This window comes from Podarcis liolepis (assembly GCF_965112155.1).
Source record: "Podarcis liolepis genome assembly, chromosome: 6".
NCBI lineage: Eukaryota > Metazoa > Chordata > Lepidosauria > Squamata > Lacertidae > Podarcis > Podarcis liolepis.
In genome coordinates, this window is record NC_139559.1 from 45,081,270 (window position 1) to 45,097,414 (window position 16,145).

The 16,145-nt window shown below is 39.7% G+C and overlaps 1 protein-coding gene and 1 long non-coding RNA gene across 4 annotated transcripts in view; one reads left to right on the forward strand and one right to left on the reverse strand.

Annotated features, from left to right (window-relative positions):
• ILRUN (inflammation and lipid regulator with UBA-like and NBR1-like domains) overlaps positions 1 to 16,145 on the forward strand; it is a 36,889-nt gene that overhangs the window by 12,844 nt on the left and 7,900 nt on the right. For 2 of the 3 annotated variants that reach the window (XR_014527559.1, XM_083509300.1), the window contains exons 2-4: positions 5,423 to 5,577; positions 12,172 to 12,369; positions 13,614 to 13,942. Coding sequence is in view for 2 of the 3 variants with exons in the window: in XM_083509300.1 (XP_083365426.1) it covers positions 5,423 to 5,577; positions 12,172 to 12,369; positions 13,614 to 13,942 (682 nt within the window). In the remaining variant the exon portion in view is untranslated. Of the gene's footprint in view, positions 1 to 5,422; positions 5,578 to 12,171; positions 12,370 to 13,613; positions 14,127 to 16,145 lie in introns of those variants that run through there. The other variant, XM_083509299.1, reaches the window with a different exon arrangement.
• LOC310709541 overlaps positions 15,158 to 16,145 on the reverse strand; it is a 31,413-nt gene continuing 30,425 nt past the window's right edge. Inside the window, exon 2 of the long non-coding RNA XR_014527569.1 lies at positions 15,158 to 15,250. This is a non-coding gene — a long non-coding RNA (uncharacterized lncRNA). The remainder of the gene's footprint in view (positions 15,251 to 16,145) is intronic.

Here is a 16,145-nt window from a genome sequence, read left to right on the forward strand (position 1 = left end):
CTGTAATCTAACTAAATTATAAGAAAAGACGCTAGAGTAACTAACCTAGGCTGAAGAGGGCAGGTAAGAAGACGCCTGAGGCAACTAACCATACTAATCAAAGGACTGTTTCTGGTCCCTTGGACAAGACTAGGATGCACAATAAATGGGTAATTTGAAATGAATATGTGCACTTAGAATTTGTTAAAAGGTGTTTTCAGTAAGATTTTTTACATGTATACAAATAAACTTGGGAGGGCGTGCGGGCAGGCAGGGGTTAGGTGACAGAATTCCCAGATGCTTTAAATAGCCCTGAAGCACAAAAGCTCATTTTATAGTATATCAGTTTCATTTCTGCTACAAACTCTGATAGGCAGCCCTGTGGAAATTTTGCTCTTCAAAGTTCATGCTTGACTGTGAACATACCTTTTGTACTGCTACTGCTGGTGGGAGGTGAAAGATTATCTTGCCATTCCCAAGGGTTTCATTGAAAAGGTTTGAAAGTGTATCTAGTCATAGAATAATAGAAACAGAGAATTGTAGAGTTGGAAGGGACCCCGAGGGTCATCTAGTCAGTTTCCTGAAATAGGGTGCAGTTCCAAAGTGGATGTTTACAGTGATTGTCTTTGCTTAAAATCAAATGAACTAAGAAAAAATGCTGTTTGAATTGTTATTGGTTCTTTAATCATATGATTTTGAAGGTATTCACCATTATTGTCTTCTCTCTCAGGTTTCTGTACAGACTCTGTGGGCGTATCCTAGAATAGCTCTGTGGCAATGAGCACTTGTTCAGTTGAACTTCAGTCAGACATTTGCTTTGTCATCCTGACTCTGCTGGTGTTTCTCCCCCACCCTTGCTCTTTTCTAATATTTCCATTTTTAAAAATTAACTCTAGAATTCATCAACCTTTTCTTATTGAAAAAGTCAAAGACTGAAACTAACTAGTGCACTCATTTTGTTTCTGATATAGCAATGTATAGACAAATATGCTTAAAATACATTAAGAGAATGAGATAGCAAGTCTGCTTTTCAGTTTGCATTGCCTTCAGTTAGATTTTAACTGGAACAGACATTGAAACCATTCCAAGTGGCAAAGCTGGGTGATGAAATATGACACATGGAGGGGAGGAGAATTGGCAATGAGCCCTGATGCACAAATAGCCCTTTCCCCTTTGAAGCATATTTACAAGATGGAAAATAAAAACATTGCCAGCTGTGGGGTTTTCTGTTTTTTTGTTGTTGAGAGAAATATTTTGAGAAATGTTCCACAATATGTATTGTGTGGCTGTCATCCCTATATCAACATGGAATAATTTTGTTAGCATTTATGCACTTTACATGTACGGCATGGGGCATCTGAAAGCATCTGCATTTTTAATAGGCTGCAGGAAGGTGGTGGGGGGTTGGCTGGTGGGGGGCACTGTGCAGCATGAATTACTTTCTTCTTTTTCACCTCTAGTGAGTTCCATCTCTGGTCAGAACAGAAGGGAAGATATTTCAGTGAAACAAATTAGCATATTTACTGACTGATTTGAACAGGAGTTTCTTGACATATCCCCATTATGAGTTACATAAAGCTCATTTTGTATAGAAGCAGCTGGTGACATAAAAGATTTGTTTCCACTTAGTGGTTAATGTGACATGCACCTATCCCATACCATTTGACTGAGCTGGCAGTTTTAAATATAGTCTTGTCTTCCTGGTTTACAAAAGTTGTAGTGCAGGATTAGTCAAAGCCTAGGTCTCTGATTGCCCAAGCACCTGAAATATGATGTTGTAACTTACAGCTTGGAAATATTTTTTCCCAATAACGTATAACGACATTATTGATTGTGTGCAATATACACGCTCTCTGTGAGCTGAATGGAACTGTGTGTATGAGCTTTTAGGATATTTATCCAGTGGGAAATTTCTGCAACCCATGCCTATCATGTTTATAAAGCATGCATAGAAATCCATTGCTCACTAGCCCCTGTTTTCACATAAAGGTAAAGGTAAAGGGACCCCTGACCATTAGGTCCAGTTGTGGACGACTCTGGGGTTGCAGCGCTCATCTCGCTTTACTGGCCAAGGGAGTTGGCGTACAGCTTCCGGGTCATGTGGCCAGCATGACTAAGCTGTTTCTGGCAAAGCAGAGCAGCGCACGGAAACGCTGTTTACCTTCCTGCTGGAGCGGTACCTATTTATCTAGTTGCACTTTGTGCTTTCGAACTGCTAGGTTGGCAGGAGCAGGGACCAAGCAACGAGAGCTCACCCCGTTGCAGGGATTCGAACCGCTGACCTTCTGATCAGCAAGCCCTAGGCTCTGTGGTTTAACCCACAGCGCCACCCGCGTCCTTTTGTTTTCACATAGCTGCCAATAGTAACGACAACAGAGCCACCACCTTCTCCTCCTCCTTGTGTGCTTCCTTCACATAACAGTCTGCATTCTAGGAAATCATATTATCTGAAAAAATCAGGGTAGTACTGGCGTGGTCCTTCTGCCTTTTATCCGTTCTTTAAACTTTTGTTCAGGAAACAAAGAATTCAATGTGTTCAGTCCAGTCCAGTGTGTACAGTGCCCATATGGAATAATGTCCATAAGGTATAGCAGAGCACTGTGTATTCGTGGTCATTCAGCATGCTAGGCTATACAGGAAAGGGAGGTCTGTGTGTGCCCTTAAATCCCCATCCAGCTGTCCCTCTTCAGCTTGGTCAAGAAACCAGCTTTCATGTTATTTGTTTGGCAGCTGAATGAGGAGATGGGAGATCACACAGGCTGACTGTTCCATGTAACAGCATGGTATAATGTCTGTATACATGCTTACACTGCAGAGGTGTGGCAAACTAGGTTTCTGCATAATTGCTGCTGCTGGACTTGATTAAGTGTATGGTTTGGTACAGTTTTCTGTTTTGTTTTGTTTTGTTTTGTTTGAACATATTTTTTATTAAAGATTCATTGGTTTACAAAAGTATGTTACATTTTCTACATATCAGTTTCATTTGTTGAAATGGAAGAAAAGGGGGAAAGAGGGGGGCATGGTGACTGGGGTTGGGGTCGGGTGGCAATGCTTCTGTTCTGCTCAATGTATGTGTGGGGTTTTGTGTCAGCGTCATCTGTGCAGGTTCTCTTTACTATTCGCTTGTGTTCCTTTGGTGGTGAGAGAGGTTGGGGTTGGCCTAGGGCAGGGGTCTGCAACCTTTAAGACAAAAAGAGCCACTTGGACCCGTTTCCGAAGAAAAAACAACTGGGAGCCGCAAAACTCATCATTATAAAAATAACTTTTTTGTCACTTTTTATTATTATTTATTTGTTTGACCCCTCAGAATTACTCCTCCTCATAGAAATAAACGTTAAATTAACAAGTTACCTGTGTGTGTGTGTGTGTGTGTGTGTGTGTGTGTGTTCTTCACTCCCCTTCAAAACAGTGACCAGCGTACATGCCCCCTTTCAATGCAGTGACCAGCGTACATGCCCCTTACAATGTAGCGGGCGGGCGGGAAGGTGACGTCGGGACGGTGCGTGACTAACGCACGCACCGCCCCCATGCGACGTCACAGCCAGTACAGCGCCCACCACAGTGGGGAGTGTCGGAGCGCACAATGCGCCTCCTCCTCTCGCTAGTATCCGCCCCGGAGCCGTGGCAAAGGTGTAAAAGAGCCACATGCGGCTCCGGAGCCGCAGGTTGCAGACCCCTGGCCTAGGGTGTGGCTGTTTGTTTGTGATTGGCTGTGGTGAACTTCGTTTTCATGTGTGAGTGGGGTGGGTGGGTGTTTTTGTATCAGGTTAGCCATATTGATTTGTATGCTGCTGGCAGATTCTTGGCGTTGTTGTGTTGGGCTGTGTATGTGATATAGGGGAACCATACCGGGGTGAAGGCATCTTTTTCTGTTTGTTGCCGTGTCAGTTTCAGTTTATTGGTTAGTTTTTAAAATAAGGCTGTTTCCCATACTGTTTGATACCATTGATCCATGCTTACTCCTGACAGATCTCTCCAGTGTCTGGCTATGATGTTTCTGGCTGCTGAGAGTAGGTGGGTTATGAGCTCTTTATGATATGACTAGGCATTATTATCTTGGCAGATGTTTAGTAGGGCCAGTTCTGGGGTGACTTCTAATAATTGCTTAGTTATTTTGCATATTTCTTGTCTGATTGTTGTCCGGAATAGTTGGATTTTGGGGCATTCCCAACACATGTGGAGGTATGTGCCTGTGGATGTGCATCCTCTCCAGCATTTTGGTGAATTTCCTTGGGCATATTAGCGCTAGTCTTGGTGTTAGGTACTATCTGTAAATGAGTTTCTATGGTTTGTTACAGTTTTCAGTTTTGTACTTAAACATTGCTAATTCTAATGTCACAAACAAGCCAATTCTAATATGATTTGTATTCAGTTTTTTCTTCAATATAATATATCTTAGTTTATTCCACAAGTCATGATAAGTATGTAATGTCTACTGCTTTTTTAGCATAATTTTTGCTGACAGCAATTATTTGATGAGAAGCTTTTTGCTTTTTGTCAGAGTGTAAATGTAAATTGTGAAACCCTGTCTCCAAAAAACCCCAGTTTTATCTTAGATTTCTAAATTTATTATGGGATAAACTTTTCTGGCCTGAAGTCCACTTCATCAGATACATGAAGTGTAATCCTCAGATGCGTGAAGTATAATCCCCAGTTGGCAGGTATATATATACAGATGACTGGAAAGGAAAAAATGTTGAAGTTGAATGGCAATGAAATACAAAAAGTACAAATATCACACTGTACTTTTTGCATTCCTTTGTCAGTTAGCTCCAACTATATCTGCCAACTGAGCATTATACTTTGTGTATCTATTGACTACATTTCATGTATCTTATGGACTTAAGCCCACAAAAGTTTACACCATAATAAATGTGTTACTTTAAAGTCTCATAGTCTTATTTTGCTGCAACAAACTAACAAAGCTATCACTTACTAAATTACTTCCCCCTTCAGTTTGTGTTTAAACTTTTAGAGACTCAAATGTCTTTGTCAAAAACATTCACTAATGTCTCTTTATCCATTTTGTGCCAGCACACCGCTCACTTCATACCCACAAGACTCACAAGTCCCTTTCACAGGAGCTTTTCACATTTGTGCTATATGTGCAGAGAAGTAACAGTAGTATTATGTTGGCTGGCCCTACCTTTGACATTCTGATGATGGACATGATGTTTGCACATCTGCAACGGGGTGCTTATGCATATGCAGCTTTATGCAGATACCCCATCTCCATGGTGGACATTGGGCATGGGACCTATAGGCACAATCTCATTCTTCCTCCAAATGTATAGTCTGCACAAGAACGCTATATTTGAGAAGGGCTTTAGTCACAAATCTGAGAAAGTAATGCTCTCATGTTTTAAATGGGATACATTGTTATTTCATTAAGGGGTTATCCCTGTTGCGGTATGGTTAAACAAACCTTTTATTCTCTTTCCAGGAACTTACAAGCAGCCATTGGAGCCTACTATGATTTTGAGAGTCCAAACATCAATGTGCCCTCCATGTCATTTGTTGAAGATGTGACCATAGGAGAAGGAGAATCCATCCCTCCTGACACTCAGTTTACAAAAACATGGAGGATACAAAACACAGGTAAAACAACTCTTCTTGGCTTCTGTCTTGCTACTGGTTGATGATTCCCCTCTTAATTATAATAATATAATATAGTATAGTATAGTATAGTATAGTATAGTATAGTATAGTATAGTATAGTATAGTATAGTATAGTATAGTAATATTACTGTTTTCTGTAAGGTTATTCATGAGAATTTTTAAAAGCAAATATGCAAGAATGTTTTAATGTTTTTTCCTTAACAATATTTTTCATAGCAGACAGTAACAAGGTAAGAATTGTTCTGTAGGAGTTGAAAATGTTTCTTTGATTTGCATGTGAATACCAGTGTCTGCAAATCAGCTTGCCATGGCAAGTATCCTTTTCCTCTAGCAAACATAATGATCCTCTGCCCTCAAGCTTTGTGTGCAGGAGATCATCTTTGCCATTGTGCTGCATTACAGAGTTTTTCCAAGTACTTTAGCAAACGTGGTGCAGTGGAGCTCTGCGTTAGATTGAGTGGGGACTGTCTTTAATCTTATGCTGTTCCTTTGGAGATGCTTGAAGCCCCACTGTTTTACTGAATCAGAAATACAGGGTAGTGGTGACCACAATTTTTTGTTGGCTAACAAGGCCAGCCAAATTTATGGATTCCTGTTCCTCGGAGCCCTATTCTGACATTCAGCCAAATGTGTGAGAGGCTTGACTGTTAAATACAGTCATTGACAATCCAAGTCTGGTAGTTCTAACATATGTGGCTGAACAATGGGTTTTCCCAGGCCTTTATTTTTATGCACCAAATGCTGGAAATGTGCTATTTTTGTTGCATGTCTTAAATGCTATGTATCCAGAGAGATATGGATGTCTCATACACCCCAGGTAGTGTGGTTGCTGACCTTGAGCCAGACATCCTGGAGAGTGAAGTCAAATGGGCCTTAGAAAGCACTGCTAATATTAAGGCCAGCGGAAGTGATTATATTCCAGCTGAACTATTTAAAATTTTAAAAGATGATGCTGTTAAGGTGCTACACTCAATATGCCAGCAAGTTTGGAAAACTCAGCAGTGGTCAGAGGATTGGAGAAGATCAGTCTACATCCCAATCCCAAAGAAGGGCAGTGCCAAAGAATGCTCCAACTACCGCACAATTGCACTCATTTCACACGCTAGGAAGGTTATGCTTAAAATTCTACAAGGCAGGCTTAAGCAGTATGTGGACCGAGAACTCCCAGAAGTGCAAGCTGGATTTTGAAGGGGCAGAGGAACCAGAGACCAAATCGCAGACATGTTCTGGATTACGGAGAAAGCTAGAGAGTTCCAGAAAGACATCTACTTCTGCTTCATTGACTATGCAAAAGCCTTTGACTGTGCCGACCACAGCAAACTATGGCAAGTTCTTAAAGAAATGGGAGTACCTGATCACCTCATCTGTCTCCTGAGAAATCTCTGTGTGGGACAAGAAGCTACAGGTAGAACTGGATATGGAACAACTGATTGGTTCCAAATTGGGAAAGGAGTACGACAAGGCTGTATATTGTCTCCCTGCTTATTTAACTTATATGCAGAATTCATCATGTGAAAGGCTGGGCTGGATGAATTCCAAACTGGAATTAAGATTGCCGGAAGAAATATCAACAACCTCAGATATGCAGATGACACAACTTTGATGGCAGAAAGTGAGGAGGAATTAAAGAACCTTTTAATGAGGGTGAAAGAGAGCGCAAAATATGGTCTGAAGCTCAACATCAAAAAAACAAAGATCATGGCCACAGGGCCCATCACCTCCTGGCAAATAGAAGGGGAAGAAATGGAGGCAGTGAGAGATTTTACTTTCTTGGGCTCCATGATCACTGCAGATGGTGACAGCAGTCACAAAATTAAAAGACGCCTGCAAGAAGATCAAACCTATCCATTCTTAAGGAAATCAGCCCTGAATGTTCACTGGAAGGACAGATCCTGAAGCTGAGGCTCCAATACTTTGGCCATGTCATGAGAAGAGAAGACTCCCTGGAAAAGACCCTGATGTTGGGAAAGACTGAGGGCACAAGGAGAAGGGGATGACAGAGGACGAGATGGTTGGACAGTGTTCTCGAAGCTACCAGCATGAGTTTGACTGCGGGAGGCAGTGGAAGACAGGAGTGCCTGGCGTGCTCTGGTCCATGGGGTCATGAAGAGTCGGACACGACTAAACAACAACATCCAGAGCTGGAAAGTAATAAAACTTCCGCAGAATTTTAGCACTTCAGTGTGTTAAGCTTCCTGACACATTCGTACTTCGGTGTGAATTACTTGTAAAATTTTAAGTGATGTAAATATTTTATTAAATGTCCAAGTCAACAGCACAACAGATTTGGGCTGCTGTTCTAGAGTTCAGATGAACCCTGGAAGTTGATATAGTTGACACTTTCTTTAGCTGCAATTAGAAACAGATTGGTGAAACTGTTGGGCAAAGGCATAGGCTATCTTGTTTGGTTCAATAATCATTTTTTAAGGATTGGAAAGGAAGAATAAAAAGAAGTGTGGGATATGCTTGATTTTATTTCCCTTGTCTGTTTGGAAAGCAGTTTATGGTGGGGGAGGTAAACACTGAAAGCAATGGCAAGGGGACTCTTAAAATATTTTAGTTGCAATAGCCATTGTGAAATAACCTTATCTCAAGAGTTTAAATAATAATACTATGATGAAACTTTGAGAAGGGATGAAATGAGGTGAGATGAACAACCCTTGGCACTAATCTACTGGGATATAATTATGAGAGGGAAATGAGATCTGATGCAAGGAAATAGTTCTGCGAACAAATATTGCAATGACAGGATATAATCTGTATTGTTGACCTATGTGTCAGTGCTTTGATTATACACACAACTTTTGTTCAAAATAATTCCAATAGAAAAAGTCTTGTCATTATATTTTCACACAAAATGCAGTTTTATCTTTATGGTGTCTGTTATGGGGATTAGATTTGGCATAGTAGGAAAAAAATATCAAACTATTCAGGTATTTCACAGATTCCCAGAGCAACAAAATGTTCCAAAATTAACATTCAGAATAAATGGACAAAGACATTAATGGCTCTTTTTTTAGCAACTCATCTGATAATTTTCCTTCTCTTAAAAAACCCAAAACAACACAACCCAAATCAGATTCTCATGAAGTATTTTATGCATGTTAGTGTCTGATTTACCAGAAAAAAATGAGTGTTGAAATGTTTCCCCTTTTGACATTGGGATCGGAGATTTGGATAGGGGAAACAAAATAATAAACTCATATCTTAAATCAGTTGATGTTTATTTTTGGGCACTGTATACGGAGTTGAGGCCTTAAAGGATAAGGGTAATTTCTGATTTCTGTGTGGACTAAACATTATTCTTTTTCTGAAATATTTGTTCTTTTTCCAAATGTCTTCCCACTTGTTAATCTTGCTTAGTGGCAACCCAGTTTATTCAGTTTTGATGCTTAGGTCTCTGCAGAAGATATCATTGTTTTGCATTTGTTTCAATGTATGAATTAATTCAGGATGTCAAAGGACTGAAATGGTTCAAGATTATGTCTTCTTGCCAGGTGAAGCAATGAGTCTTAATGGCACTTGAATAATCCTTGATTTAAATGAGTTATTTCTGGTTATGAATGAATTCATTCAAGAGTTTACTTGAAGATTTTTGTTGCCTTAAATAGCAAACTGTTGGATACTTCATCCAGTTGATGAACAGAAATTCATAATATCGAAAAAAATTCTGACAAGTTTTTTCTCCCCCCCCCCCCCCATAAAATGCTAGTTATGTGCCTGGTTTGTATAATAACATTCTCCTCTAAAAAGCAGTAGATGGGGGAAATATCTATGCTTTTCTACAGTGCTTTTACTTTTTTTTTGTTACCCTCCTGGAGATCAGTATGCCAATACAGAATTGCTTTCTATCTTCTTTACCCACATCCTTCCATTAACATCCAATTTAAAGCCATTTGCACACTAAAATGCCCTCTGGTGTTAAAGAAAATCAAAATAGATTTTTAAATGGTGAATTTTTTTGTTACTTTGTTGCTCTGAGAATACAGTGGTACCTCGGGTTAAGAACTTAATTCGTTCTGGAGGTCCATTCTTAACCTGAGGTACCACTTTATCTAATGGGGCCTCCTGCCACGCCGCCGCTGCGCAATCACTGTTCTCATCCTGAAGCAAAGTTCTTAATCTGAGGTACTTTTTCTGGGTTAGCAGAGTCTGTAACCTGAAGCATCTGTAACCTGAGGCACCACTTGTATATTAGTATACAGACATAATTTAAACTATACCATGCTACTTACTGATTAAAGTAGCATCAAATACATTGTAGTTCATGAAGCACATTGTATACACACGTTACTCAAATATATTTTAATACTAATGATAATGATAATAATAATTTTTATATTTATACCCCGCCCATTTGGCTGGGTTTCCCCAGCCACTCAGAAGAGCACTAAAAACAATAAAACTTCAGACATTAAAAACTTCCCTAAACAGAGCTGCCTTCAGATGTCTTTTTTTGGATCTAAACTTAACACACACTGTTGATGCATTGTACTGTTTTGTTCCATAATTACTTAGAGCTGGGAATTATCCTTAATGGAGTTAAACTCAGAGCACATCAATAAATTTCGAAAATATATTTTTTATTCAGTAAACTAGTGGAATTAAGAACTTGGGCTTTCAGTCATCTAGTTGTTTCTATGTAATACATAAAGTCTATCCAGTCTATTTTGTACCATCAGTGTGGTGAAATGGCTGAAATTTAAATAGTCTACCCATGCCATTATTCTATTAGTTGTTAGGATCTCTTCCTTAACTTTTTCAAAGTCATTCTCAAGATAAGCTGAAGCATTTGTTTTCAGTTCCACTGTGATGGGTCAGGTGCAGCGTTCGAAATTAGCCAGGTGCCAGGCTCGTTTTGGTGTGGTGCAGGTCCAGTTCTGACCATGTGGAGGTCTCTGGATGCCAGGTTGGCAACTGGGGAAAGCAAAATGTCACCTAGAGAAGAATCAGAAATATTTTAGTTGAAGCTTGAATTTGTTTGATTCTGCATTGTTTTATGTTTAAATGTGTTATGAACTGCGTTGAGATTTGTTCTTTAAAATACAATGCAGTATAGAAATGAAATGAACAACAGCAAGCATCACTGGGGGGGGGGATGGCACCTAGACATTCCCTTGTGGCAACCATAGCCCAGGTTTAAGGTGCCATTTAGCAATTGGATTATTTATCTGAGTTTCTAACACTGAGTGGGATAAATGCCACTTTTTCAGCTTGTAATTGCTACTTTATTGCTACATTCCTTTCTTTAGTTGTTGTCCTTTAAATTTGAGTCTTGAGCAATCTGTTACAAGTTGCAGAAAACAATGGTAAAAGGAATGGTAAACAATGGTAAAAGGAAAACGAGACAACATAGTCTTAAAGTTAAAACTGAGAATTAATACATTATTTTAGAGCTGTATGTCTCTGTATGTAAGTTCAATTCATGTGAATATGCTACAGGTTCCCTTCCTTCCCACTTGTATGTTCCCAGTATTTCCTTGTCTGGTGTCCTCCAATCATACTTTGCTACAGTATCTGAAATGTCAGATTATTGTTAGTGCTAACCAGAGTGAGCATTAGTAAAGGTAAAGGTACCCCTGCCCGTACGGGCCAGTCTTGACAGACTCTAGGGTTGTGCGCTCATCTCACTCTATAGGCCGGGAGCCAGCGCTGTCCGCAGACACTTCCAGGTCACGTGGCCAGCGTTAGTGCCAACCAAAATTGCCCCCAAACTAGTCTTTGGGAATTCATTTCAAGCCATGCTTTCAAAACATGTTATTGTTCATGCTAATCACAAAATTAAGTTCAGGGTATTTTCCTGGTTTTCCAAATCACTTTGTGCAGTGTCAGAAAGTGATGTTTGCGCCCTAGTGCTTACTATTTGGAATCAGTATTTTTTAATGTTGGGCTACTAATCTTAAAACTGAGTCTTTGAGAACAACAACAAAAGCTTCGTTCAATGGTTAATGGAAACAGTCATACACCACATAGACTTGCATGCTCTTAAATTATAGCTGTTGGAATGCTGATTTAAATTCTTCATAGAGCCTTGGGGTTTGTGTGACAATTCATGTTAGAATTTGAGCAGAATTTTCTTTCTGCTCCTGAAAGTAAGGGTGAATTTAGACACATGTATTTCACAGCAAAGCAGCTTTTTCTGAATTCATGAATATGTAATTCATGTCCCTACCATATATTAACGTGTATGTACCAGTAGTTAATGTGCATAACAGAAACATGCCTTTGAATGGCTGCACAGAAGGAACTTTCATCTGTTGCATTGGTGACATGTCGTGTTCATGGATATGTGTATCAGTTCATGATAGGGATTATGTGCGCACACACACAACAAAGAGTTGCTTTGACATAAGTATGCATCCGAGTCAGTCATTACACTTAGCAATGAAGATGTGCAATACAACTTCCTTTTACTAAGTGTTTACAGATGTTTACGCTTGCTTGATAGGACGACACACATTTTAATGATAAATGTGCTATCTGTTAATATGCTATCTGTTAATGACCATGTTGAGTCATTTAAGTAGCTTCTCCATTGACAAATGCTTTAATGTAATCTTCACTGAATCTCAGGGACAGAAGCATGGCCTCCAGGTGTTTGTCTTAAGTATGTCGGCGGAGACCAGTTTGGCCATGTGAACATGGTGATGGTCCGATCATTGGAGCCCCAGGAGATTGCAGATGTCAGCGTACAGATGTGCAGCCCTAGTACTGCAGGAATGTATCAAGGACAGTGGCGAATGTGCACTGCCACAGGACTTTATTATGGAGGTAAGTGCCACCTTCTCATAAGACTCTTACTTGCGACATTTGAGCAGCCTTCTGTGTTGCTGGGACTGTTGTGAGAATAATATCTGCTAACTAGTGCAACTCTACTTGTTAAGAGAATTCCAGAACCGAGTTCAAACAAGTGTTCCTTTCCATATAACATTTCGGACCCCACAAAAACCCCTCACGTTGTAGCTATCTTTCAGGAAACAGACAAATGGATGTAAATGTTTCCTTTAAAGGTGGCCATGGCCACTGGGCCTTTTGAAGTGCTATCTGCCGTATGATCCTCCCCGCCTTTTGGCAGGTTGAGTCAAGGATCACTGTCAGTGTGCTGCTGAAGATTGCTTCCCTTAAAGAGGCCACTGCAGCCCCTTTTAGGGGGGCAATGCACAACATGAATGTTTTATTTTTATTTTTCAAAACTCAGATCCTACCAACCTACTGAGGAACACAATATCATTAACAAACTATTTCAAAATATAGAATAACTCCTAAGTTATGGGAAACTTTGCACATCTTAAAAAGTTACCTTTCATGGCAAAGCAGCAACAACTGCAAACAAACCCTGAACCCAACAAAAATTCCATGTAATTCCAATACTCTTTTATAATCCAGGACACAAACCATTTCAAGTGTTTGAAAAGTGGCATGTTACAAATTCAGGTATTAATTGTTAGGTTGATTCACTTGTCTGTTTTACTGCGTAACTAACATAGGAGAGATGGAACGAAATATATTGGAATAACACTGAACAGAAGCACTTTAAACTGCAACATTAGTTGTAGATTCCACTTGTGAGATTTGATTGCCAATTTTTCTGTTCGTTTTTATCTCCTGTTGATGATTGGCATGTTTAACAACTTTCACCCCCAAATGATGGTATTTCTTTCAAGTGAAAGATGTGACTTCTACTGAATTTTCTTTTTTGGAGTCTTTTTGTATAATTATTTTCATGCTTGGGAATGACTAGAATAAATACCAAGATTAACAGAAGGTGGCAGTATTTCACTATCTTCAAACTTTCAGAATGCCGAATACTAAAACATTCAGGCTGGCTTTGAGCAAACAATGAGCCCTGTTGTAATACCTCCCATGTATCTGAAATGTGGTCCATATTGATATTACAAGGATTTGGCACTTTCGTTTCTTATGTTTGATTATAAGCATCATGTTGTTTGAGAGGTATTGAAATTAAGTAAAATCGCAAATTGTATTTTGTGCTGACCCAGGTTTCTCTTTCACAGACATCATCTGGGTGATCCTCAGTGTGGAAGTTGGAGGACTTTTAGGAGTAACGCAGCAACTGTCATCATTTGAAACTGAGTTCAACACACAACCACATCGCAAGGTAGAAGGAAACTTTAACCCGTTCGCCTCTCCGCAGAAGAACAGGCAACCAGATGAAAACAACCTAAAAGACCCTGGGGGTTCTGAGCTAGACACAATCAGCAAAAACACGTGGGGGCCTGCTCCTGACCAAATTGAACAAGATCAGACTGAACTGTCACAAAACTCTGTAAATCTCTCCCCCAGCAGTCACTCGAACAACTTATCAGTAGTGACATACAGTAAGGTAGGTGCCCTGGGGGTACAGGAGAACGGGGAGGTCATGAGTCCATGACCTGTATTGTAATGGTCCTTCCTTGCAAATTGCATGACTCCCCCTTGTGCCTCTGTACACTCCGCTTAAAAGGGCCTGCATTTGGCTGTTCATCTTACAAGTCCTTTCACTGAATTAAAAGCAAGCTTAAACAAGACTATTTTCAAATGCTAAAACTATTTTAACATTCTGTTAAAATAATATTCTTCAAATGCTGCTTGCCGGATTTGAGAAGGCAACAATTTACAAAGCTGCTTTTTTAAAGTGCACTTAAAATTGGAAGTATATTAGGTGGTAAGTGCTAAAAATGTAATCAACCAGATTTGGAAGCTAAAATGTATGGATAAGAGAATATTGATCAGAATGTGTTCCAGGTCTGTGCAGAGTGTGGGGTAGCCAGGTATACTTGCCCCAAGCCTTGGAGGGCTACGTTGGCAGGGGGGGCGGGGCTTTTTTGTTTGAGTTTATAACTTTATTCTAAAAAGACTCCCACCCTGGGCCTCAGACAAGCTCTGCATAGACCTGATGTGTTCACTTTTCATTTCCCTTTTTGTTTCTGCTTTACTTCAAATCATTGCTTAAAATTATTAGATTCACTTGTTGCATTTTGTTCTGATTTCATTGAAAACATTTTGCTGCCTTTTGCATATAAATATACAGAAACTTGTGGAATCATAGTTTACATAATCCAGTGTGGTGTAGATGGTGTTTGTTTTTCCATTTTCCACATGGACAGGTCCATTCAACATGTTATTCAGGGCACTGAGGCAATTGCCAGTTGGTGTAAGGCTTAAAATAGGATGAATAAAATGTATTGAGCAGCTAAGGTAGAAGGAAGACAGTTGAAGCAGTTAGTGTACTGGTAGTGTGTGACTAAAGCTACTCTCAAATGGATTGGATAAGTGTGAATTCAAGTTATGACGAAGAGAGAACATTTCTTGATGCAAGTGATGATTGCATCTTGGAGCAGTTAGTCATAGAATCAACAAGAGGAGAGCCAGCAATTTAATCCTAAACCATGTCCAGGTTTCTATGGAAGATATAAGTATTGTTGAAATACGTAGGCTGTGGTCACACTTTCTTTCATAGTCAGTGAAAAGTTGCTCCCAAGCTCCAGTACAGTCACATTTACTTTCACAAGGTAGAATTGCTCAGTTGGTTAAAAGGAAGTTAAGCGGTGGAAGGATCACCAGGGTGCAACACCCTACCTCCCCTCAAAGTCCACATTCCTTTTGAGATAATCTGTCAGGAGCAGCATGGCACTAGTGGCAAGGATCAGAGCTTTGCACGCACTCACATACCATCCATCCATTCAGACTCCATTCACCCATTCAGTCTTTCTCACAGTTGCATGTGCTACCTGCATTTATCAACAATCACACCAGCCCCACAGTTGTTCTTTATTCTGTCACTATGGTGCACTTCCTGTAGGAGTAGGAGACACCTGAAACATTTACTAATAGGACATTGAAGACTCAGCTTACTCACAAACCAAACTCAAGCAAAATGGCAAATGGGGTAAGCCTCTAGAGGCCAGCAGACGGATAGGTGACTGGGGAAAATGAGGGGCATGGAAAGCTATCACTGGCTTATACTATATCCAATATCAGAAGCACATCTTCTGAATATCAGTTCCTTATGTTGAATACAGTGATTGGAAATATTATCAAGTTTATTCAGTACAGTAAAATGAAGTTTTTGGTATTTTGTATTCCTTAGAGGCAAAAAGTAGCAACAAAATTGCTTGACAATAAATTCTGCTTTGTACTGCAGGAGTTTGTTATTGAATGCTAACATTTTGAAGAGTGAGTTGGCAAAAATCCCTTCCGGCCTATCCTCTTTTAAATGATATATCCACTGAATAAAACACCCTTGTTTAAACTCAAAGGCACCCTATCATTTCATGCAGAGGGACTAGATAAGCATTTGTTTCTGTGACCTCTCTTACTCTGTAGTGCTTTAATATTTTTTCTGTCAAAGCTTAGTGACTGGTCTGGGACCAGCAAATAAAGCATTATTGAAGATAATGAGATTTCGATTTTATCAGTAATCTGAATGGGAGACTACTTGAAACCTGGTGTGTGAGAGAAATACTTCATTAAAACCCACATTTTCACCAAAAAAACTCCACAATCAAATCAATTCCATAAAATTTATGTATGCTTAAGTATAAGAT